At 45.0% G+C, this 24876-nt stretch overlaps 1 protein-coding gene across 6 annotated transcripts in view; it reads left to right on the top strand.

The window, feature by feature from the left end:
* U2SURP (U2 snRNP associated SURP domain containing) overlaps nucleotides 1-24876 on the top strand; it is a 132724-nt gene that overhangs the window by 66809 nt on the left and 41039 nt on the right. For 3 of the 6 annotated variants that reach the window (XM_069727578.1, XM_069727576.1, XM_069727580.1), the window contains exons 3-11: nucleotides 2505-2619; nucleotides 3724-3854; nucleotides 5641-5708; nucleotides 6684-6778; nucleotides 7759-7794; nucleotides 8722-8804; nucleotides 20052-20217; nucleotides 20593-20804; nucleotides 22326-22369. In XM_069727578.1, coding sequence (XP_069583679.1) covers nucleotides 2505-2619; nucleotides 3724-3854; nucleotides 5641-5708; nucleotides 6684-6778; nucleotides 7759-7794; nucleotides 8722-8804; nucleotides 20052-20217; nucleotides 20593-20804; nucleotides 22326-22369 — 950 coding nt within the window. The remainder of the gene's footprint in view (nucleotides 1-2504; nucleotides 2620-3723; nucleotides 3855-5640; nucleotides 5709-6683; nucleotides 6779-7758; nucleotides 7795-8721; nucleotides 8805-20051; nucleotides 20218-20592; nucleotides 20805-22325; nucleotides 22370-24876) is intronic. The other 3 variants (XM_069727579.1, XM_069727577.1, XM_069727581.1) reach the window with 2 other exon arrangements.

Raw genomic sequence — 24876 nt, forward strand, 5'->3', positions numbered from 1 at the left:
GTAAAAGGCACTGCGTTTTACCTGTGGATTTACCGTGGATTTCCAGTGTTTTTTGTGCGGATTTCACCTGTGGATTCCTATTGAGGAACAGGTGTAAAACGCTGCGGAATCCGCACAAAGAATTGGCATGCTGCGGAAAATACAACGCAGCGTTCCCGCGCGGTATTTTCTGCACCATGGGCACAGCGGATTTGGTTTTCCATATGTTTACATGGTACTGTAAACCTGATGGAACACTGCTGCGGATCCGCAGCGGCCAATCCGCACCGTGTGCACATAGCCTAATTCTAAAGGTATGTGCACACGCTGCGGAAAACGCTGCGGATCCGCAGCAGTTTCCCATGAGTTTACAGTTCAATGTGAACCTATGGGAACCAAAAATCGCTGTACACATGCTGCGGAAAAACTGCACGGAAACGCAGCGGTTTACATTCCGCAGCATGTCACTTCTTTCTGCGGATTCCGCAGCGGTTTTACAACTGCTCCAATAGAAAATCGCAGTTGTAAAACCGCAGTGAAATGCGCAGAAAAACCGCGGTAAATCCACGATAAATCGGCAGCGGTTTAGCACTGTGGATTTTTCAAATCCGCTGCGGAAAAATCCGCATAGGACCAGAATACGTGTGCACATACCGTAACCCTAACCCTAGCCCTAACCCTAACCCTAGCCCTAACCCTACCCCTAACCCTACCCCTAACCCTAACCCTAGCCCTACCCCTACCCCTAACCCTACCCCTAACCCTACCCCTAACCCTAGCCCTAACCCTACCCCTAACCCTAACCCTAGTTCTTACCCCAACCTTAGTGAAAAAAAAAAAATTCTTTATTTTTTTTATTGTCCCTATCTATGGGGGTGACAAAGGGGGGGGGGGGTCATTTACTATTTTTTTTATTTTGATCACTGAGATATAACCTATCTCAGTGATCAAAATTCACTCTGGAACGAATCTGCCGGCCGGCAGATTCGGCGGGCGCACTGCACATGCGCCCGCCATTTTGGAAGATGGCGGCGCCCAGGAAAGAAGACGGACGGACCTCGGGCGGCCAGGTAAGTATAAGGGGGGGGAGATCAGGGCACGGGGGGGGGCCTCGGAGCACGGGGGGGTGGATCGGATCATGGGGGGGGTGGATCGGAACACGGGAGGGAGGATTGGAGCACGGGGAAGGATTGGAGCACGGGGTGAGGGATCGCTGTGCGGGGGGGGTGGATCGGAGCACGGGGGGGTCGCTGTGTGCGGGGGGGGGTTTGATTGGAGCGCGGGGGGTGTGATTGGTGCACGGGGAAGCGGACAGGAGGACGGGGGAGCGGAGCACAGGACGGAGGGGAGCGGACCACAGATCGGGGGGCTGGGGGGGCGATCGGAGGAGTGGGGTGGGTGCACATAAGTGTTTCCAGCCATGGCCGATGATATTGCAGCATCGGCCATGGCTGGATTGTAATATTTCACCAGTTTTTTAGGTGAAATATTACAAATCGCTCTGATTGGCAGTTTCACTTTCAACAGCCAATCAGAGCGATCGTAGCCACGAGGGGGTGAAGCCACCCCCCCTGGGCTAAACTACCACTCCCCCTGTCCCTGCAGATCGGGTGAAATGGGAGTTAACCCTTTCACCCGGCCTGCAGGGACGCGATCTTTCCATGACGCATATGCTGCGTCATGGGTCGGAATGGCACCGACTTTCATGACGCAGCGTATGCGTCAAAGGTCGGGAAGGGGTTAAGAACTATCTTCAGTGGAAATAATAAGGAGCCCTGGAAATGATGATATGGCCCTCAGAGCCATGTTCTCAACATTATCAAGTCTGTGATTGAATGAAGAAACAGAATGATTTGCAGAAGCCTACGTCCACAGAAGATATGTGGTTAGTTATCGAAGATGTTTGGAATAACCTCCTTGCTAAGTTCCTTCAAAAATAGTATGCAAGTGTAACTAGAAGAATTGATTCTGCATTGAAGGCAAGGGGTGGTCACACCTAATAATGATTCGGCTTAGATTTTTTTTTGTTGATTTAAAGGGGTTGTACACTACTAGGATAAAAAAAACCTGTACTCTCCTTCCGTGCTGATGCCGCTTCAGATCTCACGGTCCCGGAGCTCCCGTACGGGGATCAGCTGCAGCCCCGACTTCCTCTCCAAGTTCAGTCCGTACACAAGCGGAGACAGTGGCGCCAGTGCTGATTGGGCGATGGGCACCACGTGTCCCAACACCGCCCGAGCGCTTCAGGACCGCGAATGCTGACAACGCTGGATCAGCCAAACCTTTAATTCAAGACGAGATTGTCCTAGTAGTGGACAACCCCTTTAACTTTGCACCTCTTATACCTTGGTAATTGATGAGGAGAATTAAAACGTAGAAGCTTTAATAGTTTTTTACTTGACAGCATGTTTTCCCACACCTGCCAGAAACCGCTGCACAGTACTGTATATATTATACTTATTTACGAGAAGATGATTTGGTTGGAACATTATTGAGGCACAGACCTGTCTTTTCCTACTACACAGGAGGACGAGAAAGCTGCTGCGGAGATCTACGAGGAATTCCTTGCCGCGTTTGAAGGAGGTGATGCCAGCAAAGTAAAAACATTTGTCAGAGGGGGCATTGTCAACCCCACTAAAGGTATGTTCATGTCCTGAGACCAACACTTTGCAGTATCTGAGTGTTATTGAGCCTTAGACGGGACGGGGGGGGGGGGGGGGGGGGTGTAAAGACAGTGGTGGTAGAACTAATGAATATTCAAGTGGAAGTGAGCTAATGGGCTGCTGCCATTAAATCAGTGATCTGCTTATGGTCTCCGCAGGGGGGACACACAGCTTGTGCTTACCATTGCCCCTATGACAAAAGAAACTCACAGGAAATTGTAACAAACAGTAAAAGACTACACATACAACAATAGAAATGAAGGGGAGACAAAAAAAACAAAACAAACCCTCCTTTTTCCCTATACACGTGAACTTCTCTCCAAGCCTACAGAAAAGTGTAGATTTCCTGTAGAACACAAGGGCAGGGCGCTTGGCGCACAATTTCCGTTACTACGGGCACATAATTATTATGCCTGTTCTTCTTTCACCCCATCTGTCTCTTGCTCCTGTATGAGTTTCTTCCACGTGCAGAGGCAGCGTCTAAAGTTAAAGGGTTTTTTCCTACCGAGTCATTTCATCTTCGCCAGTCCAGGCCTCGAATTGGAATAGAAAGCGTGCACATTCACCTCTGGACAGTGACGTGGGGTTACACCGAGCGACTGCTCGTCAGCTGCAGCCTTTACTACGTCAGCAGAGCGGACGCCCACCCTGATGAAATATCATGAGCTGCAGCTGACGAGGGTCCGCTCATTGGCTGGGACGTAACGCACACAACGTCGCCATCGAGAGGTGAATATGTACTGCACTTATTTTAATACGGGTCCCGAATTGATTAAGCTTGTGATGACCAATAGTGGAAAACCCCTTATAAAGAAGGGAGATGCCAGTTAAAACTAAAATGGAGCCTGTGTTCTCATGTTGCTTGTGGTATTTTTTGCCTGGTTTTTAATCCAATAGTTCTAAGTGTCGGACTGGGAGTGGGGTAGACTAAGAAAAAATAATCACCGTTGATCCACAGAGCTCATGAAAACCCAGAACCTGTTAGAAATCCATTTCTAGTCAGTAGATCTTCGCTTGCAGATGGTGTTTCTTTTTGATATTGATTATCGATTGTTCTGAGCAGTGTTTCTGTCTATTGCAGAAGAACAAGAGTCGGATGAGAAGAGAGGAAAGTTGTATAAGCCTTCCTCGCGCTTTTCTGAGCCTAAACCTCAGCCAGCCCCTGTTGAGCGACCACCCCCTCAGATTTTACTCATGGAGCCTAAGAAACCTGTAAGAGAAAATCCTGATAGAAATGCTAATTGTTGGCACCACCGACTGCCGCTTTGTTGTAGAACTAGTCTGGTATGAAATTACTAAGTGGCAGTAATGGGAATTATATGTTGGGTGCAGTCCCCACTGTAAAATGTGCAGGTTGTGTTCTAGTAATGGTGTCGAGAAGAGCAGCCTTGCCCATTCTGTACGCTTTACTTTGTGGTTTTAAAACAAATGTGTCACCAAGTTTTTGCCAGCATAATCTAGAGCCAAAGACCCAGAGCCTAGTGATGTAACTCACTGGGCTGCTTGCTTTAGTTTTGATAAAATGACTGTTTTACCAGCAGGAGATTATAATTAAAGACTAGTACACCTGCTGCCAGGCAGTCCTCCATATTCATGAGCTGTGTATAACCTGCACCCTGGCAGCTTTCTGTGTGCACTGTACAAGGGCAGAAAGCGGCCAATCAGTGGTGTGGGCGGGGTTATATAGAGCTCAGCATTCCGAGCTCTGCTAGATATGCAGCAGGTAAAACAGTGATTGTATCGAAACTACAGCAAGCAGCTCAGTCATTGACTCATCACTGGAATCAGAGTGTTTGCTCCTCCATTCTACTGCTTTCAGATGGGATAACAAAAACCTGGTGGCAGATTCCCTTTAAACTTTAAGTAATATATGTTTTAAAGCCAAATGTTGGTTTATAATAAACTAGGGATTGACAAAAGCACACAAAGGCTGTTAACCCTATTATAGCATGCTGTAGTATTACAGGTTTTTTTTTGGCTCTCCTTGTGATGTTGGAGAATCCAACGCTGAAATATACCAAAAAGGAGAATTGCGGTGTCGCGCTGCTGGTGAAGGATTCAGATGATTAGAAGTAGAGTGTAGTTTATTACCATCGTGTTTCGAGGTCGAATGGATCTCTTCCTCAGGGGCACTACAGTAATAATGCAGACAGGCAGTTTTCCAGGTAAATACAGATACTCTGTGTAATCGGCACACCCGCATATCTCCTTTTTGGTAAATGTGGGTTTATCAGCATGTATTCTGCCAATGTGATTCCCTATAATCCAAATGTATAAATATAAAAGTGAATGTTAAATTCATTTTTTTGTCCCTGTCAATGCTACGAATATCTGTGGAGAGAGAATACCTTTTGTCTGAGTTGTATCCAAGTCTTAAAAAAAGGTTCCAAAAATGTAGAGGATTTGATCTGTAAATTTTCTCAGCGCTGTCGAAGCAAAGAAATGCAGGTTTCTCTCCCCGCTTCCTCACAATATTAAGAAAGTGTGGAGTTCGGTCAATCTCCAAGTGCTTTGTGTGGATCGGGGCCCACTATAGATACTCACGCCCCCAATCATCACTGTGTTTGTGCCTGCTTGTTTAGTTCTTGGTGTTTTTAACCCAGTTTTGTATTTGTGTCAAATTTCTCTTTTTGAATTGTACTTTTTTTTGTAATTTCTGTTGTTGCCATTGTTTTTTTTTTCCCCCTTTGTTTTCCATTATGGGCATGGTTTTTATTTTCCACATATTTTGTCTGACTACTCAATTGTGACTTTTTAAAATGTCTCAATTTTTACACACATGTCCGCCAGTCTCTGGTTGTAACAAAAAAAAAAAAAAAAAAAATTTTTTTTGCACAAATGTTAAAAAGGGGCAAACAGGGCAGTTATGATTTTGTGCAAAATTCCTGCACCATTTGTGCCATTTTGAAGAGTTTGGTTCAAGAAACCTCACAAGACATAAAGGAGAAAAGTGCTGTAAAATGCAAATGATGAATTGGGCTCTTATTCTTTTTATTAGCCTTTAAAGAAAGGAGAGAAGGAAAAGAAGAAAAGTAATTTGGAGCTTTTCAAAGAAGAACTCAAGCAGTGAGTACATTTGTACCCTTTAGATTGTCATGTACAGGGGGCTTCTGATGACTGCAGGGACATGTCTGTAGTGGGGTCTCCACAGCTGCCCTGGATTCTCTTTTTTAGTTACCTGATAAGTTGCGCCTGTGAAAGCTGCAGGGGACGCCCAGATGGCTGTGGTGAGGGGACAGCAAGGAATCCTATAGGAAATGTAACATTTTGCTCTGTTTTCCAGAGTTTTAAAATAAACGGTTAGTAAAGTGGTGTTTTTGGCCCCACACTCAGAGTATGTGTTGGGTGGATAACTGGAGTCAAGAGCATGTAAAGCAAAGGGGCACATATGGCAGACATATATAGACATTTCCTCTGTCATTTCCACTGCTTGCTTTAGTGCTCCTTTAAAGGGGTTGTGCAGGTTTGGAATTTGTCTGTAGTCCCTTTTTGTCACTGCAGACATCTAATTCCTCCCGGTGCAATGAAGACATCACTGCAAGCAAGCGATTTACATACATGTGGTCATGTGCAGACTAGATGTGCTCAACCTCAATCAATTTACTTTTATTGAGCAAGAAAAAAACCAAAGACAGAACAATAATGATAAAATACCCTACAGTAAATAGCATAGTGCCTGAAAATAGCAAACTGTATTTAGTTAACATCTTTTTTTTATCAAAAAATGTGTAAGTCATCTGTGCACATCTAGTGAGACTGTGGCCTGGAGTAGGCAAATCACATTCTTGCAGTCATGTTCCCTCTCCACCCGCATCGGAGAATGCTGAGTGCGCGCTGTGTACACGGTCAGAAATAAGAAGTCTTCTGTCACATCTAGTGACTGCAGACTTTTATTTAAAGCCTGGACAACCCCTTTAAACACCACAAATCGTTTTTACAATTGACCGTCGCAATATGAGGATGGCACTATTGTATACATTGTGACTTCTTGATGCGTGTATATATATTTTTAGTTCTTTCCTGATTTGCTTTTCATTGTAGGATTCAGGAAGAGAGGGATGAACGGCACAAAACCAAAGGCAGAACAAGCAGATTTGAGCCTCCGCAGACAGATGGTGAAGGACAGAGGCGCCCGGGTAAGTTTTCATTTTTCTTCCAAGTTCTTATTGAATCCAGGTATCCTCCACAAACATGCCTAAAATAGACTTGTGTCTGTATGTGGAAAGCTACAATATACCGTATATAGTCGTGTATAAGCCGAGTTTTTGAGCACATTTTTGTGCTTTTAACGCTTATACACGAGTCATTGTCCCAAAAGACGGTGGGGAGGAGCAGCGGGTCTGCGGCAGGAGCCGGCGGATGCGGCTAAAGTCGGTGCCCACTGCCAAAGAGAAATGAATATTCACTGCCCTTGCAATGAACATTCATTTCTCTTATAGCGCCTCACTGCATCTCGTTCCGGCTGGTGCCAGCAGCTCTTCCGGCCGAGCGATCACGTGTTTCCCGCTCATTAAGGTAATCAATAGTCACGTCTCTCCACTCCCCATATGCTTGGAGTGAATATTCATTACATTAATGAGCGGGTGACACGTGATCACTCAGCCGCAGGAGCTGTTGGTGCCGGAACCAGATGCAGCAAGGGCACACAGGGAAGGTAAGTAGGATGTTTTGTTTGTTTTTGTTTTTATAGGGACCATGCATACAGGAATAGGGGATAAGGAGCCATGCCTACTAGGGCACAGGGATGGGGAGCCACGCATACCAGGATAGGGATAGGGGGACAATGCATACCCGACCTATACTCGAGTCAAGAAGGTTTACCAGTTTTTTTGTGGCAAATTTAGGTGCCTCGGCTTATGCTCATGTCGGCTTATACTCGAGTATATACGGTAGTTAGCTTTTCTATCCTTTGGGAACCTCTGCTTCTTCGTCCATGTGATAAAGGAGACGATCCTGCACATAAATGCTTGTTACAACTTTGCCCTCGTCTCCGCAGACTGCCCTAAAAGACATATCTTAGATTTATCCAGTTCTGTATTGTTCGTTTTATATGTGTCATGACCAATAAAAGTGATTTGGTCTAGATTCTAATTTTTTTTAATTTGTGTTTTTACAGCGGATCCTCAGTCAAGAAGAAACAGGACCTCTGGTGGTAACCTATTTAGTATATTTGGGAAGCACTCCAGCCAATATGTTATAAAGCCACTTGTGTATTCATGTTTTGGTTGATAAACTATGTATGGCTGGTTTGCCATCATGCCTTCCTGCCCCTCTAATGCAGCCGACATTTCCTATGCTCCTAGCTAGCCAGGGACAGGGGATGTAGCAACGGTGATAGATGGGTGACATAGAACTGCTGTCCCTGGAAATTGTGCATTCAGTGCACACAGATAGTACAGACCATGAGTCATTGGAGTCTATAACTGCAGCTTAGCAATGTGGCGCTCTGCTGCCTGTGGTAATGCAGCGTTATACTACACATTCAGGACAAGGACATCATCCTGGAGTTCTCAGCAAGTAGCTCAGCACAGGCTGACTTCTGCTACACAGGAAAGTAAGCTGATACTGACGTTTGGACCTGTACGTCATTCTTCAAGGTTATCTGTATGGTGAGCTGGTATTTAATATTGTGCCGGCATATCGTCGTAGCACCGCCGATTGCTCACCATACCGATAACTTTGAAGACGTCCTACGAAACGTCAGTTTCATGGATCTGTATACGTTGGCGGATCTTTTGTAATAAAGCATCACTTACTGCAAAATATTTTCTTGGATCATTACTTGTGCCGAGGATAATTCTTCTATTGTATCACTTCTGAGTGCAGTTTGCCCATTGGCAGATAGTGCAAGCTTCTTAACCATTGATATATTGATGGTCAGACTGGGATCACATAGAGCAGCTGCTGAAGTCAAAGGGGTATGAAAGCAACCAATGACACATTTAGAATATTCCTGCGGAGTTAGGACTGTATGTTCGCGAAATGCTGGAGTGCTTCTTTATATATTCGCCACCCTTCCTTAAATATTTCCTAATTTCTACAGATTTTTCATAGTAACCTCCTTTTTTCTGTTGTTCAGCTCTTGACGACTATGCCCCCGGATCACACGATGTTGGCGATCCAAGCACAACTAATTTATATCTAGGAAATATCAACCCTCAGGTAACATTCATGAGATCCAAGAGAGCTTTGTCTTTCTTTTTCTTTCTTTCTTTCTTTCTTTTTCTTTCTTTCTTTCTTTCTTTCTTTCTTTCTTTCTTTCTTTCTTTCTTTCTTTCTTTCTTTCTTTCTTTCTTTCTTTCTTTCTTTCTTTCTTTCTTTCTTGCTTTCTTTCTTTCTCATTTTGATAATTGATAGTTGGCAATTCTGCAATTTATTTGTCATTCAGTGTATGGTTGTGGGGGAGTAGTGGGTGACGGGCTGCTTTTCTTTTGCCGTCAGTAACCGATTGCTAGTTGGGAGATTGCACTTCTCAAACTATTTTCCCCTTCCCCATATGTCCATTAAATGTGTAACTCTGTTTATGGGAAACGTTTGTAATCCACGTTTTTGGGATGGGAAAACTGGTTCGACCCTTTTCAGTAATGCCATCGGATAATGAAAAAATTTATAATAGAATCAACAATAACTTTTTTTATTAAATATCACGATAAATACACACACACACCTATAAAGACTAAGCATATTAAAAAGTGGGAAACCACAAGATGTCGCCAATGTGCTAGGAGCCTCCACACAGGGAGCTTGCAGAGTCATTGTTGAATCGTGAGTGGAAAAAATTAGACAGATACATGTGGTGGGGACATATAGGGCTAAGGGATCAAATAGCTATGGTTATTAACCAAAGGCCCTGCATGGCCAAGCATTGCTTGCCACTAAAACCAACCCACATCTAATGTAAAACGCCAGACCCATTCCACTTCAGCGGCAATGCCCAAAGTATATCCTACATGAAGCAGTACCTATAGCACCACAGAAGAAAAATTAGTGTACTAGTCCAGAGTAGTAAAATATGAATTTTATTTAAATATCCATACAAATATAAACGGTGAAAAAGTGACAACAAGGGCTAAAATTGGCAAGCACAACAAAACTACCTAATGGAGAACGGAGCAGCACAGACATCTCACTACTCATAATTGCATTTAATATGTTGCCCAAAAGAAGGGAATGTCCCAATCAATCAAAGGTACAAATAAGTACCTATGTCCCTCTCACAGGTGAGAGCAGCACGTTATACAGACAGGGCATATATATAATGTAAGGTTCCTCGCATCATGTCTCATACACTTTATGCAGTTAATAGCCCTCTGTGTCTGTACTGCTACATACTTAGGCTGTTAACTGGTTCATGCAGCTTTACATGAACACCCGAGCCTTACACTATGGCTGATCCGAATAACTAAAGAAATTGTTACCATCCACCTCTCGTGTCTCCCCTTTTCCTAATAGTTTGTAAGCTTGCGAGCAGGGCCCTCATTCCTCTTGGTATCTATTTTGAACTGTGATCTCTGTTATGCTGTAATTTCTATTGTCTGTACAAGTCCCCTCTATAATTTGTAAAGCGCTGCGGAATATGTTGGCGCTATATAAATAAAAATTATTATTATTATAATATCATATACCGAGTGGTAGTAGATGATAGACGCTGCACCACGCCATCACCACCCTCCCTGTAGTGTAGGCTACAGCACACACCATGAGACCTGACGCATGTTTCGGCGGTTAGCCTTCTTCCTTTTCAGTAATGTAGACGTCATGACAGCATAACAGAAGGGTTTGTTGGAGGTCTGATTCTGTCCTCCATTTCTGGCCATTTATCCCTGAAAACGCCACATTTCTAATAGACATTAAAAAGTCCCTATTTGCTTTAATTTTTTTCTTTTACTACTTCATGTGAGAATCCCAGTGCATGCTGGGGTACTGAGATGAGCCCTCATCAGGGGTAGAGGAGGCTGTCACTGCCGCAGCCCCTGCCCCCACCCTAAAGTGAAGAGTCATCAGTGACGTCCGTTTCAGGGGCTCGCCTAGTCACTGCTCTCTTGCCAGCTTTGATGAGAAGGAATGAGTCGGCAAGAGAGCGCCTAGTCAGTGTGCCATGTAATGTAAGAGCGAGCAAAGATCAGCGCCACCCCCACAACTGACGTCACTGGCCAGCTCTTCCCTTCTCATCAGAGCTGTCATGGTCACTGTACACTGAGAAGTAGTGCATAGTGACCAGCTCCTACTGAGGATAAGGCTTCTTTCACACTTCCGTCGGTACGGGGCCGTCGCGACGTACCGACAAACGTTGTGAAAATTCGGCACAACGTGGGCAGCGGATGCAGTTTTTCAATGCATCCACTGCCAGTTCCGGCCGCGCATGCGTGGTAGGAAATGCAGGACCCGATGTATGAAAAAAACGTTCCCTTGAACGTTTTTTCGTGACGACTGTCCGCCAAAACACAAGGCATCCAGTGCACGATGGACGCGACGTATGGCCATACGTCGCAATCCGTCGGCAATACAAGTCTATGGGGGAAAAAAACGCATCCTGTGGGCACATTTGCAGGATGCGTTTTTTTCCCAAAACGACGCATTGCGGAGGCCAAATGACGCAAGTGTGAAAGTAGCCTAAGTTGGAATTGACAAAAGATGCATGCTCAGTACAGTAGGGACTAGCCCAGCCCCTGACACGGACGTCACTGTCCGCTCTCTGGCCGGCGCTTCACTTCTCATCAGAGCCGTCATTGTCCCTGTGCACTGAGAAGTTAGTGCATAGTGACCAGCTCCTACTGAGAAGTTGGAATTGACAACAGATGCATGATCAGTACAGTAGGGACTAGCCCAGACCCTGACACGGACGTCTCTGGGATTCTCAAACGAAGCTTCATCACAAACTAGTAAAAAAAATAAAGCAGTTAGAGTAGTGTGGGAACAATAGGGGCTGTTTAATTAAAAGTATATTAGAAAACAGATTGACGTTAACCCCTCCAGCCCTGGGAAATTTACATATTTTGTTTTCCAGTTTTCCCCTCCCCTTCATTCAACGACTGTAACTTTTTTTTATTTTAACCCCTTCCCGACCTTTGACGCATACGCTGCATCATGAAAGTTGGTGCCATTCCGACCCATGACGCAGCATATGCGTCATGGAAAGATCGCGTCCCTGCAGATCGGGTGAAAGGGTTAACTCCCATTTCACCCGATCTGCAGGGACAGGGGGAGTGGTAGTTTAGCCCAGGGGGGGTGGCTTCACCCCCTCGTGGCTACGATCGCTCTGATTGGCTGTTGAAAGTGAAACTGCCAATCAGAGCGATTTGTAATATTTCACCTAAAAAAATGGTGAAATATTACAATCCAGCCATGGCCGATGCTGCAATATCATCGGCCATGGCTGGACACACTAATGTGCACCCACCCCACCCCTCCGATCGCCCCCCCAGCCCCCCGATCTGTGGTCTGCTCCCCTCGGTCCTGAGCTCCGCTCCCCCGTCCTCCTGCCTGCTCCCCCCGTGCTCCAATCACACCCCCTGTGCTCCAATCAAACCCCCCCGCACTCCGATCCCTCCCCCGCACAGCGATTTCCCCCCCCGCACAGCGATTCCCCCCCCCCGCACAGCGATTCCCCCCCCGCACAGCGATCCACCCGCCCGCACAGCGATCCCCCACTCCGTGCTCCAATCCACCCCCCCCGTGCTCCGATGCCCCCCCCCCCCCCCCGTGCCCTGATCTCCCCCCCCCCCTTATACTTACCTGGCCTCCCGGGGTCCGTCCGTCTTCTTTCCTGGGCGCCGCCATCTTCCAAAATGGCGGGCGCATCTGCAGTGCGCCCGCCGAATCTGCCGGCTGGCAGATTCGTTCGAGTGAATTTTGATCACTGAGATAGGTTACATCTCAGTGATCAAAATAAAAAAAAAAAGTAAATGACCCCCCCCCCCCCTTTGTCACCCCCATAGGTAGGGACAATAAAAAAAATATTTTTTTTTTTCCACTAAGGTTGGGGTAAGAACTAGGGGTAGGGTTAGGGCTAGGGTTAGGGTTTCGGTATGTGCACACGTATTCTGGTCCTCTGCGGATTTTTCCGCTGCGGATTTGATAAATCCGCAGTGCTAAACCGCTGCGGATTTATGGCGGATTTACCATGTTTTTTCTGCGCATTTCAATGCGGTTTTACAACAGCTATTTTCTATTTGAGCAGTTGTAAAACCGCTGCGTAAAACCGCTGCGGAATCCGCAGAAAGAAGTGACATGCTGCGGAATGTAAACCGCTGCGTTTCCGTGCAGTTTTTCTGCAGCATGTGTACAGCGATTTTTGTTTCCCATAGGTTTGCATTGAACTGTAAACTCATGGGAAACTGCTGCGGATCCGCAGCGTTTTCCGCAGCGTGTGCACATACCTTTATAATTAGGCTATGTGCACACGGTGCGGATTGGCCGCTGCGGATCCGCAGCAGAGTTCCATCAGGTGTACAGTACCATGTAAACATATGGAAAGCCAAATCCGCTGTGCCCATGGTGCGGAAAATACAGCGCGGGAACGCTGCGTTGTATTTTCCGCAGCATGTCAATTCTTTATGCGGATTCCGCAGCGTTTTACACCTGTTCCTCAATAGGAATCCGCAGGTGAAATCCGGACAAAAAACACTGGAAATCCGCGGTAAATCCGCAGGTAAAACGCAGTGCCTTTTACCCGCGGATTTTTCAAAAATGGTGCTGAAAAATCTCATACGAATCCGCAACGTTGGCACATAGCCTTAGGGCTAGGGTTGGGTTGGAATTAGGGTTGTGGTTAGGGTTAGGGGTGTGTTGGGGTTACGGGTGTGTTGGGGTTAGGGTTGTGATTAGGGTTACGGCTACAGTTGGGATAAGGTTTAGGGGTGTGTTGGAGTTAGAATTGAGGGGTTTCCACTGTTTAGGCACATCAGGGGGTCTCCAAACGCAACATGGCGCCACCATTGATTCCAGCCAATCTTGTATTCAAAAAGTCAAATGGTGCTCCCTCACTTCCGAGCCCCGACGTGTGCCCAAACAGTGGTTTACCCCCACATATGGGGTACCAGCATACTCCGGACAAACTGCGCAACAATTACTGGGGTCCAATTTCTCCTGTTACCCTTGAGAAAATAAAAAATTGCTTGCTAAAACATCATTTTTGAGGAAAGAAAAATGATTTTTTATTTTCACGGCTCTGCGTTGTAAACGTCTGTGAAGCACTTGGGGGTTCAAAGTGCTCACCACATATCTAGATAAGTTCCTTGGGGGGTCTAGTTTCCAAAATGGGGTCACTTGTGGGGGGTTTCTACTGTTTAGGCACACCAGGGGCTCTGCAAACGCAACATGACGTCCGCAGACCATTCCATCAAAGTCTGCATTTCAAAAGTCACTACTTCCTTTCTGAGCCCCGACGTGTGCCCAAACAGTGGTTTACCCCCACACATGGGGTATCAGCGTACTCAGGAGAAACTGGACAACAACTTTTGGGGTCCAATTTCTCCTGTAACCCTTGGGAAAATAAAAAATTCTGGGCTAAATAATTATTTTTGAGGAAAGAAAACGTATTTATTATTTTCACGGCTCTGTGTTATAAACTTCTGTAAAACACTTGGGGGTTGAAAGTGCTCACCACATATCTAGATAAGTTCCTTTGGGGGTCTAGTTTCCAAAATGGGGTCACTTGTGTGGGGTTTCTACTGTTTAGGCACACCAGGGGCTCTGCAAACGCAACGTGACGCCTGCAGACCATTCCATCAAAGTCTGCATTTCAAAAGTCACTACTTCCCTTCTGAGCCCCCACGTGTGCCCAAACAGTGGTTTACCCCCACACATGGGGTATCAGCTTACTCAGGAGAAACTGGACAACAACATTTGTGGTCTAATTTCTCCTGTAACCCTTGGGAAAATAAAAAATTGCGGGCTAAAAAAATCATTTTTGAGAAAAGAATTTTTTATTTTTATTTTCATGGCTCTGCGTTATAAACTTCTGTGAAGCACTTGAGGGTTCAAAGTGCTCACCACACATCTAGATTAGTTCCTTTGGGGGTCTAGTTTCCAAAATGGGGTCATTTGTGGTGGATCTCTAATGTTTAGGCACACAGGGGCTCTCCAAATGCGACATGGTGTCCGCTAATGATTGGAGCTAATTTTCCATTTAAAAAGCCAAATGGCGAGCCTTCCCTTCTGAGCCCTGCCGTGCGCCCAAACAGTGGTTTACCCCCACATATGGGGTATCAGCGTACTCAGGACAAACTGCACAACAACATTTGTGGTCCAATTTCTCCTATTACCATTGGCAAAATAGGAAATTCCAGGCTAAAAAATCATTTTTGAGAGAAGAAAAATTATTTTTTATTTTCATGGGCCTGCATTATAAACTTCTGTGAAGCACCTGGGGGTTTAAAGTGCTCAGTATGCATCTAGATAAGTTCCTTGGGGGGTCTAGTTTCCAAAATGGGGTCACTTGTGGGGGAGCTCCATTGCATAGTCACACAGGGGCTCTCCAAATGCGACATGGTGTCCGCTAACAAATGGAGCTAATTTTCCATTCAAAAAGTCAAAAGGCGCGCCTTCCCTTCCGAGCCCTGCCGTGTGCCCAAACAGTGGTTTACCCCCACAAATGAGGTATCGGCGTACTCGGGAGAAATTGCTCAACAAATTTTAGGATCCATTTTATCCTATTGCCCATGTGAAAATGAAAAAATTGAGGCGAAAATAAATTTTTTGTGAAAAAAAAGTACTTTTTCATTTTTACGGATCAATTTGTGAAGCACCTGAGGGTTTAAAGTGCTCACTATGCATCTAGATAAGTTCCTTGGGGGGTCCAGTTTCCAAAATGGGGTCACTTGTGGGGGAGCTCCAATGTTTAAGCACACAGGGTCTCTCCAAACGCGACATGGTGTCCGCTAACGATGGAGATAATTTTTCATTCAAAAAGTCAAATGGCGCTCCTTCCCTTCCGAGCCTTACCATGTGCCCAAACAGTGGTTTACCCCCACATGTGAGGTACCGGTGTGCTCAGGAGAAATTGCCAAACAAATTTTAGGATCCATTTTATCCTGTTGCCCATGTGAAAATGAAAAAATTGAGGCTAAAAGAATTTTTTTTGTGAAAAAATAGTACTTTTTCATTTTTACGGATCAATTTGTGAAGCAGCTGGGGGTTTAAAGGGCTCACTATGCATCTAGATAAGTTCCTTGGGGCGTCTAGTTTCCAAAATGGGGTCACTTGTGGGGGAGCTCCAATTTTTAGGCACACGGGGGCTCTCCAAACTTGACATGGTGTCCGCTAAAGAGTGCAGCCAATTTTTCATTCAAAAAGTCAAATGGCGCTCCTTCCCTTCCAAGCCCTGCCGTGCGCCCAAACAGTGGTTTACCCCCACATATGAGGTATCAGCGTACTCAGGACAAATTGGACAACAACTTTCGTGGTTCAGTTTCTCCTTTTACCATTGGGAAAATACAAAAATTGTTGCTGAAAAATAATTTTTGTGACTAAAAAGTTAAATGTTCATTTTTTCCTTCCATGTTGCTTCTGCTGCTGTGAAGCACCTGAAGGGTTAATAAACTTCTGGAATGTGGTTTTGAGCACCTTGAGGAGTGCAGTTTTTAGAATGGTGTCACTTTTGGGTATTTTCAGCCATATAGACCCCTCAAACTGACTTCAAATGTGAGGTGGTCCCTAAAAAAAATGGTTTTGTAAATTTCGTTGTAAAAATGAGAAATCGCTGGTCAAATTTTAACCCTTATAACTTCCTAGCAAAAAAAAATTTTGTTTCCAAAATTGTGCTGATGTAAAGTAGACGTGTGGGAAATGTTATTTATTAACTATTTTGTGTCACATACCTCTCTGGTTTAACAGAATAAAAATTCAAAATGTGAAAATTGCGAAATTTTCTAAATTTTCGCCAAATTTCCGTTTTTATCACAAATAAACACAGACTTTATTGACCTAAATTTACCACTAACATGAAGCCCAATATGTCACGAAAAAACAATCTCAGAACCGCTAGGATCCATTGAAGCGTTCCTGAGTTACCTCATAAAGGGACACTGGTCAGAATTGCAAAAAACGGCAAGGTCTTTAAGGTCAAAATAGGCTGGGTCATGAAGGGGTTAATGTCCACATAGCTGTATGAGGGCTTGCGTTTTGCAGGATGAGTTGTACTTTTTGAATGGCACCATTCATTTTACGATAGTGTACTGGAAAACGGGGGGAAAATCCAAATTTCTATGAAATTGCAAAAAAAAGTGCAATTCCACAATTGTTTTTTGGGTTCTTTATTAGTGATGAGCGAGTATACTCGTTGCTCGGGTTTTCCTGAGCACGCTCGGATGGTCTCCGAGTATTTATGACTGCTCGGAGATCTAGTTTTCCTTGCCGCAGCTGAATGATTTACAGCTAGTAGCCAGGCTGAGTACATGTGGGGATTCCCTAAGAACCAGGCAACCCCCACATGTACTCAGGCTGGCTAGCAGCAGTAAATCATGCAGCTGTTTCAACAAAAACTAAATCTCTGAGCAGTCACAAATACTTGGAGACCACCCGAGCGTGCTCAGGAAAACCCGAGCGAGTACACTCGCTCATCACTATTCTTTATTCACCAAGTTCACTAAACGTGTAAACTGAACTGGCACCGTCATTGCCCAGGTCAGAACAAGTATGCAGATACCAAACATGTCTAGTTTACTTTTTATTTAAGTTGTGAAAAAAAAATCCAAAATATGTATGAAAAAGTTTTTTTGCTTTTGTTGCCATTTTCCGAGACCCTTAAAGCTTTCATTTTTTCAGTATCTGGGGCTGGGCGATGGCTTATTTTTTGCACTCTGAGCTGATGTTTTTATTGATGTAATTTTGTGATGGATACAATGTTTTGATTGCATTTTATTGCAATGCACAGTGGTTAGCACAGCAGCCTTGCAGCGCTGGAGTCCTGGGTTCTAATCCCACCCAGGACAACATCTGCAAAGAGTTTGTATGTTCTCTCCGTGTTTGCGTGGGTTTCCTCTGGGTACTCTGGTTTCCTCCCACATTCCAAAGACATACTGATAGAGAACCTAGATTGTGACCTCCATCGGGGACAGCGATGATAATGTGTGCAACCTGTAAAGCGCTGCGGAATATGTTAGCGCTATATAAAAATAAAGATTATTATTATTAATGTTGTAGCGGCCATAAAAACTTTATTTCTGGCTTTTCGATTTCTCTATCACTTCATTACGCTGTTTACCGATTGGATTAATTTTATTTACATTTTGATCGGACATTTTTAAACACACCGATACCAAATATGTGTAGAAAAAAATTATTTTCAATGTGGCAAAAGAAAAGTGGTTTGAACTTTAGGTTTTTTTTTAATTTACTATTTAATTTATTAGTCTCCTTAGAAGAAGCTGATATTGTCCGATCGCCAGTGCTATACATAGTGGTGTATGTATATATAAATCAGCTGTTCTGTGCATATCAGAGCTAGCCTTAAAGTCAGGGATGTGACATAGGACGTTTATTTTAAGTCCTATGTCGTGCAGCGATCAAATAAAGATGTAGAATTAAAATAAATTTGTTTCGGACCACCCCTTTACGTATAATTGACTTATCCAATAAATAGGTCTTCAATATTGGATTGGTGGATGTCCAACACCCGTCATCGCCGCTGATCAGCTAGTGACTGCTCCCGCAGTTGCTGTATATGAGCAAAGTGTGGGATGGGGCGCAGCAGCCCGGTACACTTTAGTTGGGAGATAGGGTGCAGCGGTTGCTAAACAATGTACAGGGCAGCTAGTTGATAGGGGTGCTGGGCCTCCTACCAATCTGATATGTCATCATTATATGTCCATGACACCAGAGACCAGCCAGTGGACGTGGCCTCACTCCATACACTTGTATAGAGCAAGGCCTTGGCCATCCAGGAGGCTTGACTGTCCAATGGGCGTGGCCACGCTCAATACAAGTTTATGGAGCAAAGCCCGCACCCACTGGTCTTACTCTGGCCGGGAGTATGTATAATTCTCAGGCAAATCCCCACAGTGTATTGCGTGCGCTGGGGGAGTTTAGAAGTCTGCAGTCACACAGACCTTCTTCAAGATGTTATTGAAGGTGGCTGCCATCACATATGTCAGGCTCTTCCTGGGTGCGCATTAGAATGGTTGCTATGCAAACACTGCTGGAGACCTTGTTAGAGCAAGTTCCTGACAGGCTGAGCAAAGCATGGAGAAATGTTCTTCAGTCACTCTGACCGCTTTACTCCTGGATATGGAGCAGGGCCTAACCCTCTTAGGCCTCTTTCACACTTCAGTTGTTTGGCGTCAGTCTAAAACCGCCATTTTCCTCAAATAACGGATCCGTCAGTTTTTTTTGACGGATCCGTTATTTTCCCATAGACTTGCATTAGCGACGGATTGTGACGGATGGTCGTCTGTTCCATCCGCCATGTGACAGATCCGTCGAAATTTGGCGGACGTTTTCTGAAAATAGACGGACATTGAAACGTTTTTTTGTCAACGCCGAAATGGCGGATCGCGACGGATCCGTCGCGTCCGCCATTCCATAGAATGGCCGCCTATGGGCGACGGATCCGCCGCAACCGTTTTTCGGCGGATCCGTCGCCCCAATCCGTTTTTTCAATTGCGCATGCTCCAAAAAGTAGATACTTTTCCCAGACAACCCCCAAGTAGCGGATCCGTCAAAAAAAACGGATCCGTTAGAACCGTTTTCTCAACAATTGTGACGGATCTGTCAATCCGTCACTGTCGGTAGTGACTGACGCCAAACAACTGAAGTGTGAAAGTAGCCTTAGCTGACACTGCTTCATGGATCCCGATATAAACCTGTTCTGCTCGGCCACAGAGTGTGACTGAGCACAAAGCAGGTCCAAACAAGAGAAGCAAGCGTGATCTGCTCAGTCAGTGGAGGAGAGGGTTATTGCACTTGTATTTCAGCCTTTCTGCTCCTTGTCCAGTGGTGAGCCTGTCAGGATGAGGGAGCAGATTAGTAATGCTGGCTCGCTCCACATTCCTCAGAAATATCTGGCTCTAGCAGTGGTTTTTCAGGCTGAAGCCAATCTGAATGCATTCCGGTTGCAGTCTAAAATGTCACTGGGGCCATTTTGGAGAATCCCTTTAAGTTATTGGTAAGTTTATTGTTTGTGAAGATAGCCAAAGATTGTTTGTTGTTCAGTGCGATGTCTTGGGTTTCTCAAGGAGAGCAAAGGACGTGTGTTCTGTGTAGCTGCCATTTCCATTGGGATGTAGATGATGGTTCTGAGCAGAAGACTCCCGGCTATTTCCTAGGCCTTTTATACTACATGACTGGCTTTACTTGTGTGCTGTGATTTACACCTGTGTGAAAATACCCTTTGTTTTATTCACTTAATACACATAGACCAGGGTTTGACATGTGGCAGAATTATTGATTGACGTGTAATTGCTTGTACAGATGAATGAAGAAATGCTCTGCCAGGAATTTGGGAGGTTTGGACCTTTGGCTAGTGTTAAAATCATGTGGCCTCGAACAGATGAGGAAAGAGCACGAGAAAGGAACTGTGGGTTTGTTGCCTTCATAAACAGACGAGATGCTGAAAGAGCGCTGAAAAACCTGAACGGTAACGTACCTTATATACTGGTAACTAGCCATTAGAAAACAATAAACATTGTGTTTTTTTACTATGATATCCACAAACTTGACAAGAATAATTCTTTATTGGCTATTCTGAAAATAATGATAGAAACAAACTGCTGAGCCCCAATTGATTGCCAGGATAGGGCATGCTCGACCTCCGCTCCTTCCATGCTCTGTGTGACTGCTGGAGATGGGCGAGTGCAGCGCTCGCCTACCTCTGGCCTTCCCGGGGAGAGAGAATGTAGCATTGGCGGCCGAGCATGTGCCACCATCCTGGCAACCGGTTATCATTTCAGCTTTAAGGTTCTCTCCGATCTTATATTGATTTTGATAAATGTATTTTTATTTGTCACTACAGGAAAAATGGTTATGTCATTTGAAATGAAGCTAGGATGGGGAAAAGCGGTTCCAATCCCTCCACACCCAATATATATCCCCCCGTCTATGATGGAGCACACCCTTCCACCCCCTCCATCCGGTTTGCCTTTTAACGCCCAGCCTAGAGAACGCCTCAAGAATCCAACAGCTCCCTTGTTGCCACCACCGAAAAATAAGGAGGATTTTGAGAAGGTAATTGGATTAGCAGAGTTTGCTTCACAATCAAAGGTGTTATGTTCCTAGTTTAAGCACATAAAATCTCACATAGCCCTTCTGCTCAGCTGTTGATCCATATACACGTCACCTTGTAGCTCTCGCAGGTTAGTACATCTCCTAGAATAGCTGGGCCCCTGTTTTTACAAATGTAGTTCCTCCTATATACATATATTGGGGATTTGTAGCCTGGATAATGCATTGTCCCATGGGCAAATAGTTTAATCCCTTGTAGAACAGCTGTGAATTCTGAGATGTAAAGGCTCGTTCGTGGAAATGTTATTAGTATTTGGACACATACAGGGCTTGGTTAAAAAATCATCTACTTGTATAATTCTTTTGGTTTTGCGTGGCTTCATAATTTCATTTAGGTGATATTTACATGAGGCAGAGTTGCTGCAGAAATTACTGTTACCGTTTGTCTGAATGGGTCGTGGCGTAATTCATTCAAAGGGAATGAGTCACCAGGTTTTTGCCACCTAAGTGGAGAGCAGCATAATACAGAGACCCTGTTTCCAGTGATGTCACTTACTGGGCTGTTTAGTGACATTTTGATAAAATCACTGTTTTATTAGCAGGAGATTATCACTAGAAGACTAGCAAACCTGTTGCCGGATAGTCCTACATATTCATGAGCTCTGTGTAACTCTGCGTCCACCACTAATGCTGGGTGGAAACTTTCTGCCTATGCATAGTGCACCCAGAAAGCTGGCAATCGGTAGTGTGGGCCGGGTTATACAGAGCTCAGTATTGAGACAACTACTAGATCTGCAACCGAGAAAACTGAATTTATCAAAACTGTAGCAAGTAAAGTAAGTGATGTATCGCTAGAATCGGGGTCTCTGCATCTCTACGTCATGAGGCTCGAAGGTGGGGTGGCAAAATCTTGGTCACAGATTGCTTTTAATTACTAAAAACAGCAAACCCGTTCACATGAATGGAAGCAATTTTTCTGTTACAGAACTTTCTCCGTCATGTTTTACTGCGGGTGAATTCTCCCTTATCTGACTTGATTATGAAGACTATTTTCTGAATCTTTAGCGCCCAGCATCCTCCTCCTATAAACTGGTGACCAGGCTTCCTCTGCCTATTCCATTGAGTTTGTTTTGCTTGTGGACCAGATTTATAGCACTTAACCAAGCTCTGGATGTCCCGTTTTCCCTTAATTGTGTATGTAGTGTTATAATTGAGGCTTTTCTGTAGATAGAAGACTGCTTTGCTGTATTCTGAAAGCCTCCAGTGGGGTCTAGGCCAATGCCCACTATGTAGCCCACCTTGCCTTGTCATTTCCAGTGTAGTACCTGTTTACTGCTGGACTTTCAAGCTTATTACCCACTTGATAGGCACTTACGTTGTTAGGTGTTTAGTGTGACTTTCACAAAGTGCCTGCAAAAAGTTGTAGATATGTAGTGTTTTGCAATGAATATGTATATTTTTTGCTTGTTTGTTAACAATACTCACATATTCTATGTTTATTATCTGATGTGACTTCATATACAGACTCTGTCGCAAGCCATAGTCAAAGTGGTTATCCCAACAGAAAGGTACATTTTTTTTCTTTATTATTACTCATATGACTTAGAAAATATCCCCATCAGAACTTCAAAGAATTGGTTGGCTGTCTTGAGGGGCTGACTGGGGCTTCACTGAGCAAAAGTTTTATCGTTGTGTTTAAGTTTCCATTGAAGTGCGGCTTGTACATCTTCTGGCGAGCGTTCCGAGCTTTAGTACTGTCCTGCTGTCAGAAGTGCTGCAACCCAGAGACTCCATTAAAGGGAACCTGTCACCCTGTTTTTTCAGATTGAGATAAAAATACTGTTAAATAGGGCCTGCGCTGTGCGTTACAATAGTGTATGTAGTGTACCCTGATTCCCCACCTATGCTGAGAAATACATTACCAAAGTCGCCGTTTTCACCTGTCAATCAGGCTGGTCGGGTGGGCGTGGTGACATCGCTCTTTTCTTCCCCAGCTTTCCGTTGGTGGCGTAGTGGTGTGCGCATGTCCAAGTGACGAATCCACTGCGCGCACGTGAAGAAACAGCGCGCGATCTGTGCTATTACCCCTGTCATCGGTGGGGGCGGCCATCTTCCTGGGGCCGCGCGTGCGCAGATGGAGTGCTCTGCTGCACGGGGCTTCAGGAAAATGGCCGCGGGATGCCGCGCGTGCGCAGATGGAGATCGCGGTGGCCATTTTCCCAAAGCCGAGTTTGCATCTCGGCTTCAGGAAAATGGCCGCCGCGATCTCCATCTGCGCATGCGCGCCACCAACGGAAAGCTGGGGAAGAAAAGAGCGATGTCACCACGCCCACCTGACCTGACCAGACTGATTGACAGGCGAAAACGGCGACTTTGGTAATGTATTTCGCAGCATAGGTGGGGAATCAGGGTACACTACATACACTATTGTAACGCACAGCGCAGGCCCTATTTAACAGTATTTTTATCTCAATCTGAAAAAACGGGGTGACAGGTTCCCTTTAAAGTCAATGGCGTCTGTATTAACATGAGTAATGTGTATTAATATGTAAATTCTGAATTAATTTCCAGATAGATCTGTGCATGCAAATATGTGAGAATATCACTCTGGAGGAATGTGTAGCTGCATTAACACTCAAATATTATCGTGAGCAAGTATTCTTAAAAGCGTTTTTCACAATAATCTTTCAGTGTAAAGAGTCTGCTGATGAATGAACAGACGCTCGTTCTTCAGGTGAAACGATCTTTTATTCGTCAAAAGATCATCATTCTCGGCAGTACATCATCCCGTGTAAACAGGACTCGTGCTGTCAAGAACCATGGCAGCCTACGTGCACTGATGATCAAGTATGGATCTGATCCAGGTCGCTCAGTGCGCATTGATTCCTGTGGTCTGCCTGTGTATGCAGGCTAGTGAAAGCCCGCTGATCTGTATAGGTTTACTTCTCGGCCGTCGTTTAATGCTGCCAGTCAGTCCATGTAAACGGAGAAGAAGACCGCCACTTATTCCCAGAACGACTTGGTAATCGTACCCATGTGGCACTGCCCAGAGATTGGCTGCTCTGAAAATAAGAAAAGGGACACTAAAATAATTGGGCTTGTTAATAATTTTATGAGAGAACTAGAAGTTTAATTTCCTAATCCTCTATAAGGGGAATTAAAAAAAAAAAAAAACACACACAAAAAAACCCCCATGATTCATGCTGGTTGAACCACACCGCAGCAGTTTAGTATTAAACAGACATGGCAACTAATCTTTCTCATTCTAAAGACACTAGCGCCCGAGGGGATAAATACTGCTGAAAGAAAAAATGCGTCTTGTGTGGCAAACCTGTGGAGAAAGGTAATCAGATAAAAATTGGATACTGTTGCGTTAAACAGCTAGAGGACGGACATGGAAGAAACAAAAAAAGAGGATGTGCAATGATAAATATCAGTAAGGATTGCATGTATAAAGTGATGCTCAGATAATCCCTTCACAAATCATGGTTATGATGCCATAACAAACCGCACGGACTGTTTTTTTTTTTTTTTTGTGTGTGTGTGTGCGCGAAAAACGTGCCTGTGTGACTGAGTCGCGTTGCTAAGGGAGTGTTTCCCTCCGAAACATGCAGTAAGCACTATCTCATAATATACCGTATATACTCGAGTATAAGCCGAGATTTTCAGCCCATTTTTGGGGGCTGAAAGTGCCCCTCTCGGCTTATACTTGAGTAGTTGTCCCAGTGGGTCGGTGGGTGAGGGGGAGCGGCGGCTGTCACATACTCACCTGCTCCTGGCACGGTTCCTGCTTCTCCGATGGTCTCCGGAGGCTGGCAGCTCTTCCTGTGTTCAGCGGTCACGTGGTACTTCTCATTAAAGTAATGAATATGGACACGACTCCACTCCCATAGGGGTGGAGCGCATATTCATTACTTTAATGAGTGGTACCAGTGACCACTGAACACAGGAACAAGCTGGCGGAGACCATCTGACAGTGAGAAGCTGCCAGGGACCGTGACGGGAGCAGGTGAGTATAACAGGGAGGGTGCATTGCACGATATTCACCTGACCCCGTTCCACCGCCGGGCGCCGC

Source organism: Ranitomeya imitator, chromosome 5 (genome assembly GCF_032444005.1).
Source record: "Ranitomeya imitator isolate aRanImi1 chromosome 5, aRanImi1.pri, whole genome shotgun sequence".
In the NCBI taxonomy this organism is placed as follows: domain Eukaryota; kingdom Metazoa; phylum Chordata; class Amphibia; order Anura; family Dendrobatidae; genus Ranitomeya; species Ranitomeya imitator.